The 14988-nt window shown below is 45.6% G+C and overlaps 1 protein-coding gene across 1 annotated transcript in view; it reads left to right on the top strand.

Annotated features, from left to right (window-relative positions):
- Esr2 (estrogen receptor 2) overlaps window positions 1–11518 on the top strand; it is a 44095-nt gene extending 32577 nt beyond the window's left edge. Inside the window, exons 7-8 of the mRNA XM_021201420.1 lie at window positions 9955–10135; window positions 11332–11518. Of these exons, the coding sequence (XP_021057079.1) occupies window positions 9955–10135; window positions 11332–11518 (368 nt within the window). The remainder of the gene's footprint in view (window positions 1–9954; window positions 10136–11331) is intronic.
- The last annotated feature ends 3470 nt before the right edge of the window (window positions 11519–14988 follow it).

The following is a 14988-nucleotide window of genomic DNA, read 5'->3' as shown; positions in this document are numbered from 1 at the left end:
AAAAAAAAAAAAACCATGCTGCTGGCGCCCCTTCTGAGATGCACAGATCTACAGAATGGAGGGGCGGAGATGCAGGAGAGACTGCAGAAGGGGAAACCACCCGAGTCCAGTGAGCCAGTGAGCGAGCGACGTTTGGGGACCTGGGTAATCACAGGAAGGTGGTCACAGGCAACTTCGGGGGGTGTGTCTGAGTGTAGTAGTGTACTGTGAAGGCCACACCCACTTCCATGGGAAGGAGGGATGACAAAAATGGGGAGGAGACTGAGGCAAGGGTGTCCCTAAAGTAAAATGAGCCCAAACAGACTTGGTGTGGCAGGAACAAGGGGAGGGGCTTGGCTTCAGAGATGAGTGATAAGGACAGGGACTGAGCTAAGTGGATGTTTTGGCTTTCCTGGCTTTCCTAATATAAACAATTTCTGGTGACTGGGAACGCCACTTAGAAGAAAACTATACAAGGAAGATAAGAACACTCCTCTTCAAGGTAGCCACCATGACCTTGTTGTGACTGCGCCCCTCCCCCCCAGACTCCTTCTCTCTCTCCCTCCCCTTCTCTCCTCCTCCCCTTCTCTCCAGTATCCATTGATTATTGATTCTAATACCAAAATTAATGGATGCCATCGGCGTCTTCTGTAAAATGGAGTTGTATCCACCTCTACCTCACGTGTAGCTTCTCATATACTTGACGTCACCCCCAGGTTCCTTATAATAGCTAACTCAATATGCTTGCCATGTAGATGGTTGTTATACTGCATTTAGAGACTAGAAACAGATATACAAATGTGGGACTTTTTAAAGCATCATGATTTTTTGAAACCAGTGTTCAAACCCAGAACTTCACCCATGCCTGGTAAGTGAGCTGACACCCTCAACTATCCCCTTGGCCCCAGTTCAGCGTAATAAAAGAAAATTACTATGGAAAGTGCAAAATACGCGTCCTGGCTCATGTTGGCACATTTGACAGATTTTTTAAAGTTACTGTCTGTGGCTGTAAGAGTTCTCAAGTGCTTGCATTTAGATTCTGTCATCTTCCCGTGGACTGGAAGGGAACAGCCATACAGTAGCTCTGGGGAGAACATAGGGCGCTGTCAGACACTGGCGGGATCTGGAGTGGAAAGGGACTTAGGCTGTGAAGTGGAAGGGTGGGAGCGCTGCAGATGGAATCTCAAGGACCAGAGATCCTTAAGAGAAGCTTGGGTGCTTCCTAATGGGGTTACCTCCTGACCTTACCTGCCTAACACAGCATCTCCCTGACCCAACACCCCCCACCCCTGTTCTGTTGCTATTCACCTTTTACAAAACAGTGAGAGAGTGTGATATTCATCAATATTAAGGTCATGCAGGAACTTTCTTATCTTGTTTTCTTTTTTCTTTTGGCTTTTCAAGACAGGGTTTCTCTGCGTAGCCCTGGCTATCCATCCTGGAACTCACTCTGTACACCAGGCTGGCCTCGAACTCAGAGATCCCCTCTGCCTTTGATATCCCCCTGCCTCTACCTCCTGAGACCCAAGATTAAAGGTTTGCAACCAGCCAGGCATTTCTAACCTGCCTGTTGATGATGCCCCCCCACTCCATGTGTGCTCCCCTCTGTGTCTCTCTTTATTAAATAAAGGGAATTTGCTTGCAAAGTATATTCCCAGCTCGTATGTGGAGGCCGTCAAATGTCAGACTTGTTTTTCCAGGAGGAATTTAGAACCCTTTCAGAACCAAGCACTCCTGGAAGGCAATTTGTTTGTTGTTAAAAAAAAAAAAAAATTCTGTTGGGAAGCTTTGTAATATCCTGGACTTTGGATAGAGGACTGAGAAAGCTGTTGCCATAGTAATGGGATAAGGTTAGCCCATGACCCCAGGCTACCAAATAAAACAAAGAAGCAAGCCCAGATTATCTACATCTGTGTAGATGGGCAAGACAGAAGCTCTGCTCTTCCTCCTACAGCATCAAATAAAGCTGCCATTGTAGAAGGCGAGGAAGGCCTTGGAATGAAATTGCCATTTTAGATAGAAAAATCATTCAAATTTAAGGTAAATCCAAACTTTGAAAGTTTTTACAGAAGCCTCATTGCTTACTTGGCATTCATAGTGAGTTTATTTTATTCAACATTGTTGTGGGAGATTGGGCTTTGGTTTCTTATGGAAGAATGCTCCTGTTGGAAGAGGTGGCTACTATGCTAGTTCTGAAGGGTTTGCAGAAGAACATCCCTACTTTTTTCTGGATTATTTGAAGCAATTAATTTGAAAACAAAACAAAACCCAAAGCAGGGACTAACTTAGTGGTCATTAGCTTGTCTCCTGGACTAAAAAACGGAATCTGAACAGCCAGGGCAGGTAGGATATGTGTCCGGAGTGCCAGAGAGGAAAGAGCTGCACGCAGCACCTCTGGTCTGCAGGTGGCGCTCTTTAAGGCTCTGCCTGAGCGCTAAACTGCTCATGTTCCGAGGTGAGGGAGGGAAATGATCTTTGAAGTTCACACAAGCTGAGAAATGCCTTACGTTCTCACCATTCTGTTGGGAAGCCTTGTGATAACCTGGACATTGGATAAAGGACTGAGAAAGCTGTTGCCATAGTAATGGGGTAAGGTTAGCCCAGGACTCCAGGCCATCAAATAAAAAATAGAAGCGAGACTAGATTGTCAAAATATCAAAGGTAAATTTCATAATACTCAAAATAACTAATTGAAAGTTATCGTGTGAAGAAGAAAATATGGTCTCCAGTAGGAGAAAAGCCACTCTATTGGAATGATGACAAAACAGAACGGATAAAGGACAGTTATTGATGCATTTCATACAGAAAGTGTGAACTGGCAGGGCAGGACTAGAAACTCTGAATCAGCCCCAGACTTCAAGATGTGCAAACTGTCCCAGAAGGTGAGTTAGCGGATGCTCAAACAGCACTTTTGAAACGACCAGCGACCGAGTGAGGCAACTTCACTCACTCAGAAATCACACAGAAGCCGGGCGTGGTGACGCACGCCTTTAATCCCAGCACTTAGGAGACAGAGGCAGGCAGATTTCTGAGTTCGAGGCCAGCCTGGTCTACAAAGTGAGTTCCAGGACAGCCAGGGCTACACGGAGAAACCCTGTCTCGAAAAACCAAAAAAAAAAAAAAAAAAAAAGAAATCACACAGAAGAAAATTCATTGAAGAAACATAGGTGAGAACGTTCTAGGCTTACTGAAAACTGTAAACACAGTTTCCAGGAAGCTCAATGAGACCCCTGCACAAGAAGCGTGTGGAAAGCCACAGCAAGGACGGGTTGTCATCAAGATGCTTAAAGCCAGCAGGAAAGAGAAAAAACAGCCTTCTTTTCTTTTACTTGCTATGTACTTCAAGCTGTCCTCAAGCTCGTGATCCCCCTGCCTCAGCGTCTCTTCTACTCTCAGTCTAGGATGTGTGTAGAAAAAGCTGGAATGCTCAGCCTCTTGAAATACAGAGACAAGAAACAGTACACTTAGCAATCTGTTAGGGGCTGGAAAGATGGCTCAGTGGTTAAGAGCACTGACTGCTCTTTCAGAGGTCATGAGTTCAAATCCCAGCAACCACATGGTAGCTCACAACCATCTGTAATGGGATCTGATGTCCTCTTCTGGTGTGTCTGAAGACAGCAACAGTGTACTCATCATATATAAAATAAATAAATAAATCTTTAAAAAGAAAAAAAGAAAAAACCCAATCTGTTATAATGTTAGTATTTCATAAATTAAAAGCTGTGATGGCACATACCTTTGATCCTAGCACTCATGAGGCAGAGGCAGGCAGCTCTCTGAAATCAAGGCCAGCCTGGTCTACTAGGTGAGTTCAGAGCTACAGGGAGAAACCCTGTCTCAAAGAACAAACAAACAACCCCCCCCAAAAAAAAACAAACAAACTGGAACTAACACTGGAACTAACAGCTGTGTCAAATAAGGTGACAACCTTGTCACTTAGGAATCTGAAACTATACCACATTCTCATAGAATTAGGGTCTAACTCTAGGAGACAGAGTGGAATAAGCCTGTAGATAATTACCATTGTTCTTTTTACACAGCTTAAAGTAGGGACAGGGAGCTGGATACGGTGGCGCTTGCCAGCACTTGGGAGACAACCACCATAAGGTCAGGAGTTCAAGGTCCCCCTTGGCTCCAGAGCAAGTTTGAGGCCAGGCTGGATTACGCAACCATTGTCGCAAAGAAACAACCACAATCACATTAGCAACAAACCTATCCATTGAAACAATTTTAAGGTTCTGAAAGAATAAAACATTTTATTCATTGAAACAATTATAAGATTAAACCTGGACCTCTCTATTTTGCTTTTGAGCAGCACACACATTTCCCTTTACTCTTCAAAGCCAGAAAAAAAGTTATATGATAATATTATAGGATTTTTAAATACAACACTCCAGACTTTCTGAGTTACTTCCCCAGCGGAGCCAAGCTTGGGCCTTCCTTCGTCTTTGAACGTGTAGGATACCACAGAGTCTTGGCAGGCTTGCTTCAGAATGCCAGGTGGGCTAGAGAGAGGAACACACAACTGTTTCCTGGAAAGAGCAGGGGCCAGTTGTGTCCTTGAGTTACTTATTTGGTGATATATATGGGGCTTGTGCCGAGCCCCTCCCTCCTCTTTCCTCTTTACTAGATCTCTTTAGTTTTATGAAAAGTAACTTAGGTTTGTTTTTACAATGAGTCACAGTGTTTCTATTTTTGGTAGAGGTTTGGGTTTTTTTTTTTTCCTGTGTATCTTACTGACAGGGCTTTTGGACTTGTTCATTGCCCCTGTTGAAGGCCTGCCATTTAGCAATTAGTGTGTACCCATGTGCTATGTCAGTGAGCAAGTATATGGATGTCCAAAGTATGGATGTGGTAGTCCAGACTAGGGAGGGAGGTACAGGAAAGCAGGTATGCTGGGATAATTTTCAACTAGTTTTAGACATTTCATGTATACTCTGCTCCTTATAAAAAGTTAACATGGCAGGTGCCCGTTTAAACATGGTGCCTCCTTTTCCCAAGCTGATCGCTCACAATGGCTCCAGGCTCTGTCTGGGACTGTGCTGCCTCCAAGCTTGTAGAAGGCCCAGGGTCTACCCTTCTACCCTTGGTGATGATGCTGGCTCGTAGAGAAGTGGCAACTGATTACCAACCATGATTTTTGAAGGAAGGGAGTTATACACTACCAGTGGGCATTTTTGCTACTGTAAGTTTGGTTCTGAAGGATATTTTAATGACAACTCTGTTGTTGACAACAAGAGGATACCACAATCCACCCATTTAAAGTATATAATTCAAACTCTGTGTGGTGGTGTGCATCGGTTATCCTAGTACCCAGGAGAACTATGAGTCTGAGGCCAGGCTGAGGTGTAGAGGGAGTTCTAGGCTAGCCTGGGCTACATGGCAAGACCTTGTGCTGAAACAAAAGTATACAATTCAGTTGTTAGTCTGTTTGCTCTGTATTGTTACCACAATCAATTTTAGAACATCTTACCTCCCCCCCACCCCCAACTCCCCAGGAAATCCAGTATTCCTCAGCTGTCAGCTCCCACTCCCTACTGCATCAGTGTCTTTTCTTATTGATGTTGCCAGGTTGGTACCCTACGAGAAGCATCTAAGGGAGGAAGATGATGGGAGAGAGTGGCCTTGAGGCCAGCTTCCTGCCATTGCCGTGGGAAGCTCCTGGCTTTCACATCCATGGGCCAGGAAGCAGACAGGAAATTCTGATGCTCAGCTGCTGGGACTCCAGCTCACTGCACAGGGCTAGGCCTTCCTCGGTTAATCCTCTCTGGGGAAGCCCTGACCAGAGGTGTGCCTCATCGATGCCCTAGATTCCTTCATCCTGTTAAGTTGATAATTACAATTAACCACTTCGCCCACCCTTCCCTCACTCCTTGGTAACTGCCAATCTGTTTTGTCTCTCTGCTTATATCTGTTCTAGAGATGAATTCAAATAGTAGGCTGAAAAAGAGGATCTAAGTTAGGGCTGTAGCTCAATTCTTTTTTCTTTTTTAAGATTTATTTATTTATTATATTTAAGTACACTGTAGCTGTCTTCAGACACACCAGAAGAGGGCATCAGATCTCATTATGGATGGTTGTGAGCCACCATGTGGTTGCTGGGATTTGAACTCAGGACCTTTGGAAGAGCAGTCAGTGCTCTTAACCGCTGAGCCATCTCTCCAGCCCTGTGTAGCTCAATTCTTGATGGTATGTGTCTATAATCTTAGCATCAAGAAGCAGCAGCAAGGTCAGAAGGTCAAGGTCATCTTCAGCTATGTAGGAATTTGAAGCCAACCTCATTGGCCATACCCTGTGTTGAAAAAGTGTTGTCTTTTATGACTGACTTATCTCATTAGCATAATATATCTCTTTATGTATCCTTAGCTATCTTAAAACTTTATGCTCACCAGGCTAGCTTCAAACTCACAGAGATCTACTACCTGTCTCTACCATGCCCAGCTAGAAAGCCTCTACATTTTTAAATTAATGCTTTTCTCTGTATGTACTTACACAATGGACACAAACACTTTGGTTATAATTATTCAAGTGTCTAAGAATATAAAATATGAACCTGTGAGAATCCCATCTAGTTCTTTCTGTACATAAACATATCCTCTGTTAGGCGATGTCGGAGGTGATAGGGATTTTGTGACAAATGGCAGGTCTGTGTCCTTGAGTGCTGTGTTGGCCTTGATTAGGGTGGACAGGTGGCTGCAGGGGTATGGAAGGAGAGGGAAGAGAAAAAAAACCTCAAGCCTGATGTAGGCTGGGACTCAGGAGAAACTTCCAGAAGGAAGTTCATGACCAGGCTGAGATCTAAGGGAGGGAATGGGTATAAATAAGAAGGCAGGATGGAGAAGGAAGCCTTCCTATGCAGAATATAGAGTGTTCAGTGTGTCAGCCGTGCAGGGAGCTAGTGGGGTTCCAGAGTGGGGACTGAGCAAGGAGAGCCCGGGGCGGGGTAGCTCAGCTGGTGGAGTGCCTGCCTACTGCACACCAAACACCAGGTTCAGTCCCCAGCACTGCATAAACGGGGTGTGCTGGCTCAAGTCCACATCGCAGCACTAGAAAGACGGAGGCAGGAAGATCAGAAGTTCAAGGCCATCCACATTCACATCAGAAGTTCACAGTTTTCTGGACTATGTGACACTATCTAAGTGGGAGTGGGCTCCGTGAAGATGGTTGAGCAAGAAAAGGTTCCTATACCACTAAGCCTGACAGCCTGATTTTGATCACTGGGACTCATAGAAAAAGGAAAGACTTCTGCAAATTGTCCTTTGATATCCACATATGTGTTATGTACTACCCCCAACACATTGAGAGAGAGAGAGAGAGAGAGAGAGAGAGAGAGAGAGAGAGAGAGAGAGAGATTAAAAAGAGACCTGGGTCTCTCTATGGCTGAACGACATCGTAGGCAATCTCCTTTGTCTCAATAGCTGGGGTGTCATTAAATGGAGCCACTAGGAGATCTGAAGTTTGGCTGCTTAGGGGTGAATGAGCGGCTTGTGGAGAGGGGCAGGTAGAGATGAGGGGCTGAGGGTTTGGAGGAGGTGAGAAGCAGCTTCAGAGAAGCAGCTCTGAGGATGCGTTACTTATTTACTGAGGCTCTGAGACTCAGACCCAGGGCCTTGTGCACACTAGGCAAGCAAGCGCACAACCGCTGACCTCTAACCCCAGAATCTCCCCGTGTGGCAGTGGCTGGCCTGGAACTCACAGAGATCCACTTGCCTCCACTTCTCAAGTTATATGAGTTAGCCTTGTCAGCGTGACACAAACTAGGGTCACCTGGGGAGAGGAAGCCTCAATTGAAGAACTGTGGGCAAGTCTGTCAACACTTTTTAGAATTAATGATTGATGTGGGAAGACCCAGCCCACTGTGGGCGGTGCCACACTTAGGCAGGTGGTCCTGGGTGCTGTAAGAAAGCAGGCTGATGGGGAGCAAACCAGTAAACAGCACTTCTCCGTGGCTTCTGCTTTAGCTCCTGCTTCCAGGTTCCTGTCCGTTCTTCCCTTGCTCACAGAATGTAACCTGTAAGGTGAGGTAAACCCTTCATCTCCTATGTTGTTTTGGCCAGTGTTTTAACACAGCTAGTAAGAACCCAGAGTGCTGAGATCCCTAGCCAGCCCTTGGTTCCTTTCCTTTCCTTTTTCCTTCCCATTTTTCAAGACAGGGTTTCTCTGTATAGCCCTGGCTGTCCTGGAACTCACTCTGTAGACCAGGCTGGCCTCGAACTCCACCTATCTCTGCCTCCCAAGTACTGGGATTAAAGAAAGGGGCGTGCCACCACTGGCTGGCTCAACCCCTGGTTGAGAGAGAGAGCACCTTGTCATCTCAAATTACCATTCTCACTTCTAAGGGAGTAAAGAGTTAGTTTATACTGAGCCCAGTATGAGTGGCCATGGCCCCACAACACAGGTCCAGGTTTTGAGAACAGCATGTTCCAATGTGGAAGTAGTTTCATGAAGTTTTTATAGTTACAGGACAAAAAGTTATAAACCCAGGTATTTACCAAGTACATTGGTGGGAACATTAGATTGCAGTAACGCAGCAAGCTACTGCGATTGGTCTCAGGTGCTGCCTGACGTCATTCTCAGCTTCTGGGTTGGTGGGAAATAGTGGTCTTCCAAGGGTTGTACCTAATAGTCAAAATGGCAGTAGGTCAGATTCAGTGAGTGGGCCAGGAATTAGAGGACTAGAGATGGCTCAAGGTAATGCTGCTTCTGAATCTGCAACATTCATTCCATCTTGGGACAATCAGGAAGATCCAATCAGTCAGTCAGCCTTGTAGAATCGTCAACACAGGTTTAGCTTCTTTCTAGGAACTTCAGCTTACAGGCATCTGGGCTCTCCCTGAACTCTGGCCCTCTAGGCCCTGTCTCTCAAGTGAAAGGTGGATCATTCAAATATGTATTATAAGACACTCTGGAGGGTCTCCAGGGACGCAGAGAAGCGCTCTACTTGAATCATTGTGACTCTGCCCATCCCTTGCTGTAACTGAGTTGAGAGGAGCTAAACGCAGTCGCTTTGATTGGACTGAAATGTCAATAGAACGAGAAAGCAAATCCTGCTGATTCAATTCTGTGGCTAACAGGCACGAGCAGTCCTTGGTTCTCATGGCAGCCACTTTTGCAGGACCCTTGTTCATTTCATGATTGTTGTCCATTCTTATTTAGGAGTTAAAAGTCGGGAAGAAGAGTTGTTTCAGGAAAGGGAAAATCCCCGCAGTTACTGGGGTAGGGATGAAGTTCACCTGGGCTGCTGTTTGGTTACTTTGTAGCCGTTGTATCTTAGAAACCTCAGGTGGGGCTTAGCAGAACAGGGTAAGGGAGCCTAAGGAGCAATGTTCTTGCAAATGTTGTTAAACCAGGAATTGAAGCCGGAGAAGCTGGGGAAATGGTTCAGGGCTTGAGAGCTAGACTCAGCAGGAGGAAAATAGGTAAGACCTGACTCATGATTGGTAGTCTTCCTGTACCAGAAGGGAGCCAGAGATGCTTTGGACTGGTCAGAGGTGACCTTGGGGGCCCTGATCTGAGGCATAGGGAACATATGGCAGGAGGGGGACACGGAGTTTCATTGCGCTGGCTCTCAGTTTGTTTCTTAAATGCTGTGATGACAAGCCGTCCTTGGTGCTAAATGAACTCAATCTTCCCTGAACATCTTCATGAAGCCATTTGTTGCATAGTGAGAGACAGAATTAGTTGGCATGCCTACTATTTTGGCAAGGTCACAGATCTGACCTGGTGGACACCTGGAGGGATCATTTATCTACCCTGTATCCACCCAGGATTCTCTTACAGCTTGGTGATGAGGTTTTGCTCTTGGAGGAAGAACCTAGGGGGTGGTAGTTCCTCATTCTCGTTGGCTTGCACCACACGTGTGCATGTGCAAATTAGAGTAGCTCTGGTCCAACCAGGCATGCTTGCCAGTTAAGCACATGACCTCAGCTTCCTTTTCTCTGAGCAATGACTTTGGGGCTCTCCTTCTTTGTCCAGGTATGTACCCCTTGGCTACAGCAAGCCAGGAAGCAGAGAGTAGCCGGAAGCTGACACACCTATTGAACGCAGTGACAGATGCCCTGGTCTGGGTGATTTCGAAGAGTGGTATCTCTTCCCAGCAGCAGTCGGTCCGACTGGCCAACCTCCTGATGCTTCTTTCTCATGTCAGGCACATCAGGTACCAACCCGTGGGACGCTGCTCCGGTGGGGTGTGGGCAGAACATGTGCTTAGGGCTTTGGGGAAATGTGGGCATGTTTGCATAGATATGGTAGCATGTTTGAATGGGAATGACACATCATCAGTGTGTGCACCTGCACCAAAGCTGGGCAAATAGTAGGTGTTGAAATGAGTGTCACGTGGCACCTGATAGGATTTTTTGTGGCAGCCGGTGGGACCCACCTGGATGTAATTGCTAGTCTTTAGAATTTGTTTATGGAGTGCTCAGATGGACACTAGTCTCTTTAAAATAAGTGGCCACTTTCCTTAGACTACCCAGGGCCAAGGCCTGAGGTTATTTTTATAAGGATGCTAAGCCTGGCTCTCCTGGTTGGTCTTCAGCTGAGAATGTGCACCAAAGCTGTCCTTTGGTTTCCATGGCATCGGGGTACCAAGGATGAGACCTAAGAGACTGAGGAAACAAGGCTGTGGATGGAACACAGTCCAGCTCAGGAAGTGCACAGCGTGTACGCTGATGAGGAGGTTGTAGTGAGATGCCTATTTGACGTTCAGTGGCTGGTGTCACCCAGGAAGAGATGAAGTCAGAAGGTAGTACTCCCCTGAGCATTTAACAAGGAGGAGGGAAGAAGAAAGATTTCTCCCTGTTTCTTCTTGAATGAGCACTTTGGCCCATGACCTTTTGCAGAACAGGGATCAGTCTGTCCTTACTATGTGTGAGTTCACCTGATTGCTGACGTTTATTCATAACTTCCAAATCTGTATGCGTGACCCTTTTAAGGTCAAGCAGAGAACAGCGAGCATTTTCAATGTCTTGACGTGTACATTTCCAGCTGAGTTGGTCAAGGGGCTAGGTGCTTCAGGTCTCCCAGTTCGAAGAAGCCTCCTTACAGTTACACTCTTTAGTTAGAACCGTGGTTTTTATGGCTTTTGTGCTTCTTATGAGTGAGCTCACAGTGCAGTATTGGGGTGGTGAGCCAGAGGTGAAGATGACATCATTTTTGCCCTTGAATGTAGACTATTGAGGGAGCTGGATGCATGAACTACAGAACAATGGGGTGGGGGAAGCAAAGGGAATGTGAGGGGTGGGGCAGGGTAGGGCAGGTTGGGCTGGCTTTGTGCAGGAGCCTTGGGGACTATTTCAACATTCCCCTGGCTCTCTGGAGGGAAGCATTCTCAGTGCCTTTTCCCCCTCATAGTAACAAGGGCATGGAACATCTGCTCAGCATGAAGTGCAAAAATGTGGTCCCAGTGTATGACCTGCTGCTGGAGATGCTGAATGCTCACACGCTTCGAGGGTACAAGTCCTCAATCTCGGGGTCTGAGTGCTGCTCGACAGAGGACAGTAAGAGCAAGGAGGGCTCCCAAAACTTCCAGTCACAGTGATGGTCAGGCCGGAGGCGGATAATTACAATGATGGTCAGAAGTGGGACATGTACCCTAGCATGGTGGGCTTCATCTTAGGGCTGCCTTGGTCATGTACCCCTTACCCACGTTGGACTTCCCAGGAGTCAGGGTGGCTGGGTTGTGGTGTTCCCTGTACCAGGACTTACTGCTGAGTGCTAAGTTCTAACTTACGTAGCCTTAGGAGGCTCTCGATGTACTTTCCATCTCTTTGCCCACTTGGAAGACATCTTAAGAGTTCTGGAATGAAAAGGTCAAAATCTGACTCGGAAGGATTGGCCTTACACAGGAAAAAGAAAGTGACGTGTGACACTTCTATAAGAAATGGACTGTAGAACAGTGTGGTTATAAAATCGACCTTTGAATGGTGTCTTTTAGACCGCTTGATTGTAGGATTGAAAACCACATTGACAATCAACTCGGTTCGCATTCCTACTTCACAGTCCTGTGAGGACTCATGACGTGTAATGGGTTATTGTATCAAAGACCAGAAAGATAGTGATCAAGCTTAGATGGGACCTTGATCCTTCTCCCAGACCTTCTTGCTGTCTCTGTGCAGATTCATCCTGCTTGGCCTACATACCTAGAGCCTGCTTATTTGGTCTAAGTGTGGTCACTGTCACAGATTAAGATTTAAATCTCTTTCTAATGTTGAATTCCTTGAAGCTATGTTGGTGTTCTCTCTCTCTCTCTCTCTCTCTCTCTCTCTCTCTCTCTCTCTCTCTCTCTCTCTCNTTTTTTCAAGTATATGAGTGCACTGTCGCTATCTTCAGACACACCAGAAGAGGGCATCAGATCCCATTATAGATGGTTATGAGCCACCATGTGGTTTCTGGGANTTGATCTCAAGACCTCTGGAAGAGCAGTCAGTGCTCTTAACTGCTGAGACATCTCTCCAGCCCCAAAGCAACTCTTTAAAGAACAACATTTAATTGGGGCTGGCTTACAGTTTCAGAGGTTCAATCCTCATTATGGCCAGAAGCATGGCTGCATCCAGGAAGACGTGGTGCTGGAGAAGGAGCTGAGAGTTCTACATCTTGATCTGAAGGCAGCCAGAAGATTGGCTTTGTCTTCCACAGGCAGCCAGGAGGAAGCTCTCAAAAGCCCATCTACACAGTGACGCACTTCCTCCAATAAGGCCATACTAATTCTAACAAGGCCATACCTCTTAAGAATGCCACTTCCCATGGGCCAAGCATATTCAAACCACCATGCACTTGAACACATTTTTTTTTTTAAAAGCACCTTCAAAAAGAGTTATTTAGGGATAATCATTTATAGCAAAAATTTTCTCCTCTAACCTATAAGTCTCTTAAAAATATTTTCTCATCAGAACATTCATGAGATGGGCTGTGTGAAGGGGAAGCTTGGTAAACACATTAGTTCTTTCTAATGGAATATAATGAGAGCTAAGGAGAAAGCCCTTTGAAGTGGCGACTGTAATGCACATTTTAGAAACTGGAGTTTTCGGACACATTTATAGGAACATGGCAAATTCATAAAATGTGTAACAGCTCTACTTTGGAAGTAAGCAATTAAATGATCATGCCGATTGGATGTTTTTAAAAATAAAACCTGGGGATAGAGTATTCAGTATACTTCCCTTTGAAAATAGAGGGTTTTTTTGGTCAGTACATCCTGTATTTACTAAGCCATTCATTAGGAAGATTACAGTTAACGAGAGAGAACTTGAATATATCTTAATTTTGATATTGATACGCTGTTGCTAAAGTTGACTTTAGCAGCTGTCTCAGACACACGGGCATGGGAACACACAGGTGCTGGCCGTTCAGAGGCAGTTGGAAACTATTAGCAGTTCAGTGCTATAGCCCAAGTGCATCCGTGCAGAAAGCACTCCACTATAGACACAGGTCAAGGGTTGGAGGGCAGCAAGTGGGACGTAAAGGCAGCCTTGAAATTTTTTGCTTTTTAAAGAGACTGCCAGACAGGAATAAGAAAACAACCCGAATTAGCTCCAAGCTATTGTCTAGTTAGCACACAGTGAAGTTCTTTGTTGGGTTTGGATAGCTAAGGAAGGTATCCATTTGAACTCAGGTGGTCAGGCACCATTCTGTGCCAAGTCCTGTGTATACTCAGATAAGTGCATGTTCCAGTGGCCATTAGTTAGCCTTGAATTCTTAATCCTCCTGCATCAGCCTGATGGGATTTATACATGTGCCACCACACCCAGCCAACTAGCTATTTAATACCAAATCTCCTGCCTGCTTCTAAGGGCTGCACATTTTCATGTGTCTGGGTCTTCAGGAGGAGGATGTAACGCTCTAGGTCCCTTCTTCTTGTCTTGCATCTCACCTGGGTCTGTTAAGGACACAGGTTAGTCCTGCCTTATACTTCTCAGTACAGGACTGTTTTGGACTGGGCTCTGGGACAAGTGGGTGGTTGAGATATAATCTATGCTCTAAAGACTATTGGTTGTTTTTGAGTAACCTAGTTTTCCCTTTCCCCTGACGTGCTAATATCTCTGCTCATGTGTTCCCTATAGGCTGTCTAAGGGTGACATGGTTTTCAGTGTATCGGGAGAATGCTCAATGTTCATTTTAAAGACGGGCCATTTCTCTTTAATGTGTGGTAGCTTCCTTGTAAGTTGTGCTCATAGCTGAGCACTAGCCTTCAAGGTCCGAGTTTCTTTTAAAGGATGGATAGAACCCGGCACCAGTGAGCCTAGGTTAGATCATTGAACAATCTCCACCTCCCAAGACTCCGCCATGAAAGCACAACAGACTGGCAGAACCCTTAGCTCTGCCTTAAACTGGCATAGCAGGCTTCTTCCGTTTAAATCTGCAAGGGACCACCTGAGAAATTTACCTGTGGATGAGTGGCTGTTGCCTAACCCCCAAATTACAAGTTTGAATAGAACCCGTCACCACGAATGCCCTTAGTACATAGATTCCTAGGTGTGAACTAGCCCTAAAGAGGACTGTGTGGACAATCCCAGCTAACCTCTGCTTTTTCTGCTTGTCACCAAGAGAGGGATTAACTCCAAAAATAATCCCAAAGGATTGTTTCTGCCCCCCACCCCCTTGAGAAATTCAGGTGAGACCACAAGACAAATAACACACTTAGGGAATTTTAAGTATTTAAAAAACAAAACAGTTTAACAGCAACCGTCCCGCTTCCTTACCTAAATGACATTTCCTGCTAGCTCATCCCCAAAGCCAGTGCTTTTAGAGTTTTGCAAGCAAAAAGGGTTACTTACCAATTCTCAGCGCTGCCTCAGGTGCAGAGACAAGTAAACTAGGTTGAACTGTTCCTAGCATTTCCTAGCATATGAAGGGGGTTTGGTTCCTATTTGCATCTGCTTGCATGTGTTGATAACTTCTCAAAACTCAAGGTGGTCCCTGGATTTCTAGCTCTATTTTGAAACAAAGTAGTTTTGTTTAGTAAGACTTGATACATGTCTTTAAAGCTGCTTTAAAAAAAAGATACTATAA

This window comes from Mus pahari, chromosome 7, assembly GCF_900095145.1.
Source record: "Mus pahari chromosome 7, PAHARI_EIJ_v1.1, whole genome shotgun sequence".
Classification (NCBI taxonomy): domain Eukaryota; kingdom Metazoa; phylum Chordata; class Mammalia; order Rodentia; family Muridae; genus Mus; species Mus pahari.
The sequence above is the reverse complement of the archived record's forward strand: the minus strand, read 5'-3'. Positions and strand labels throughout refer to the sequence as shown.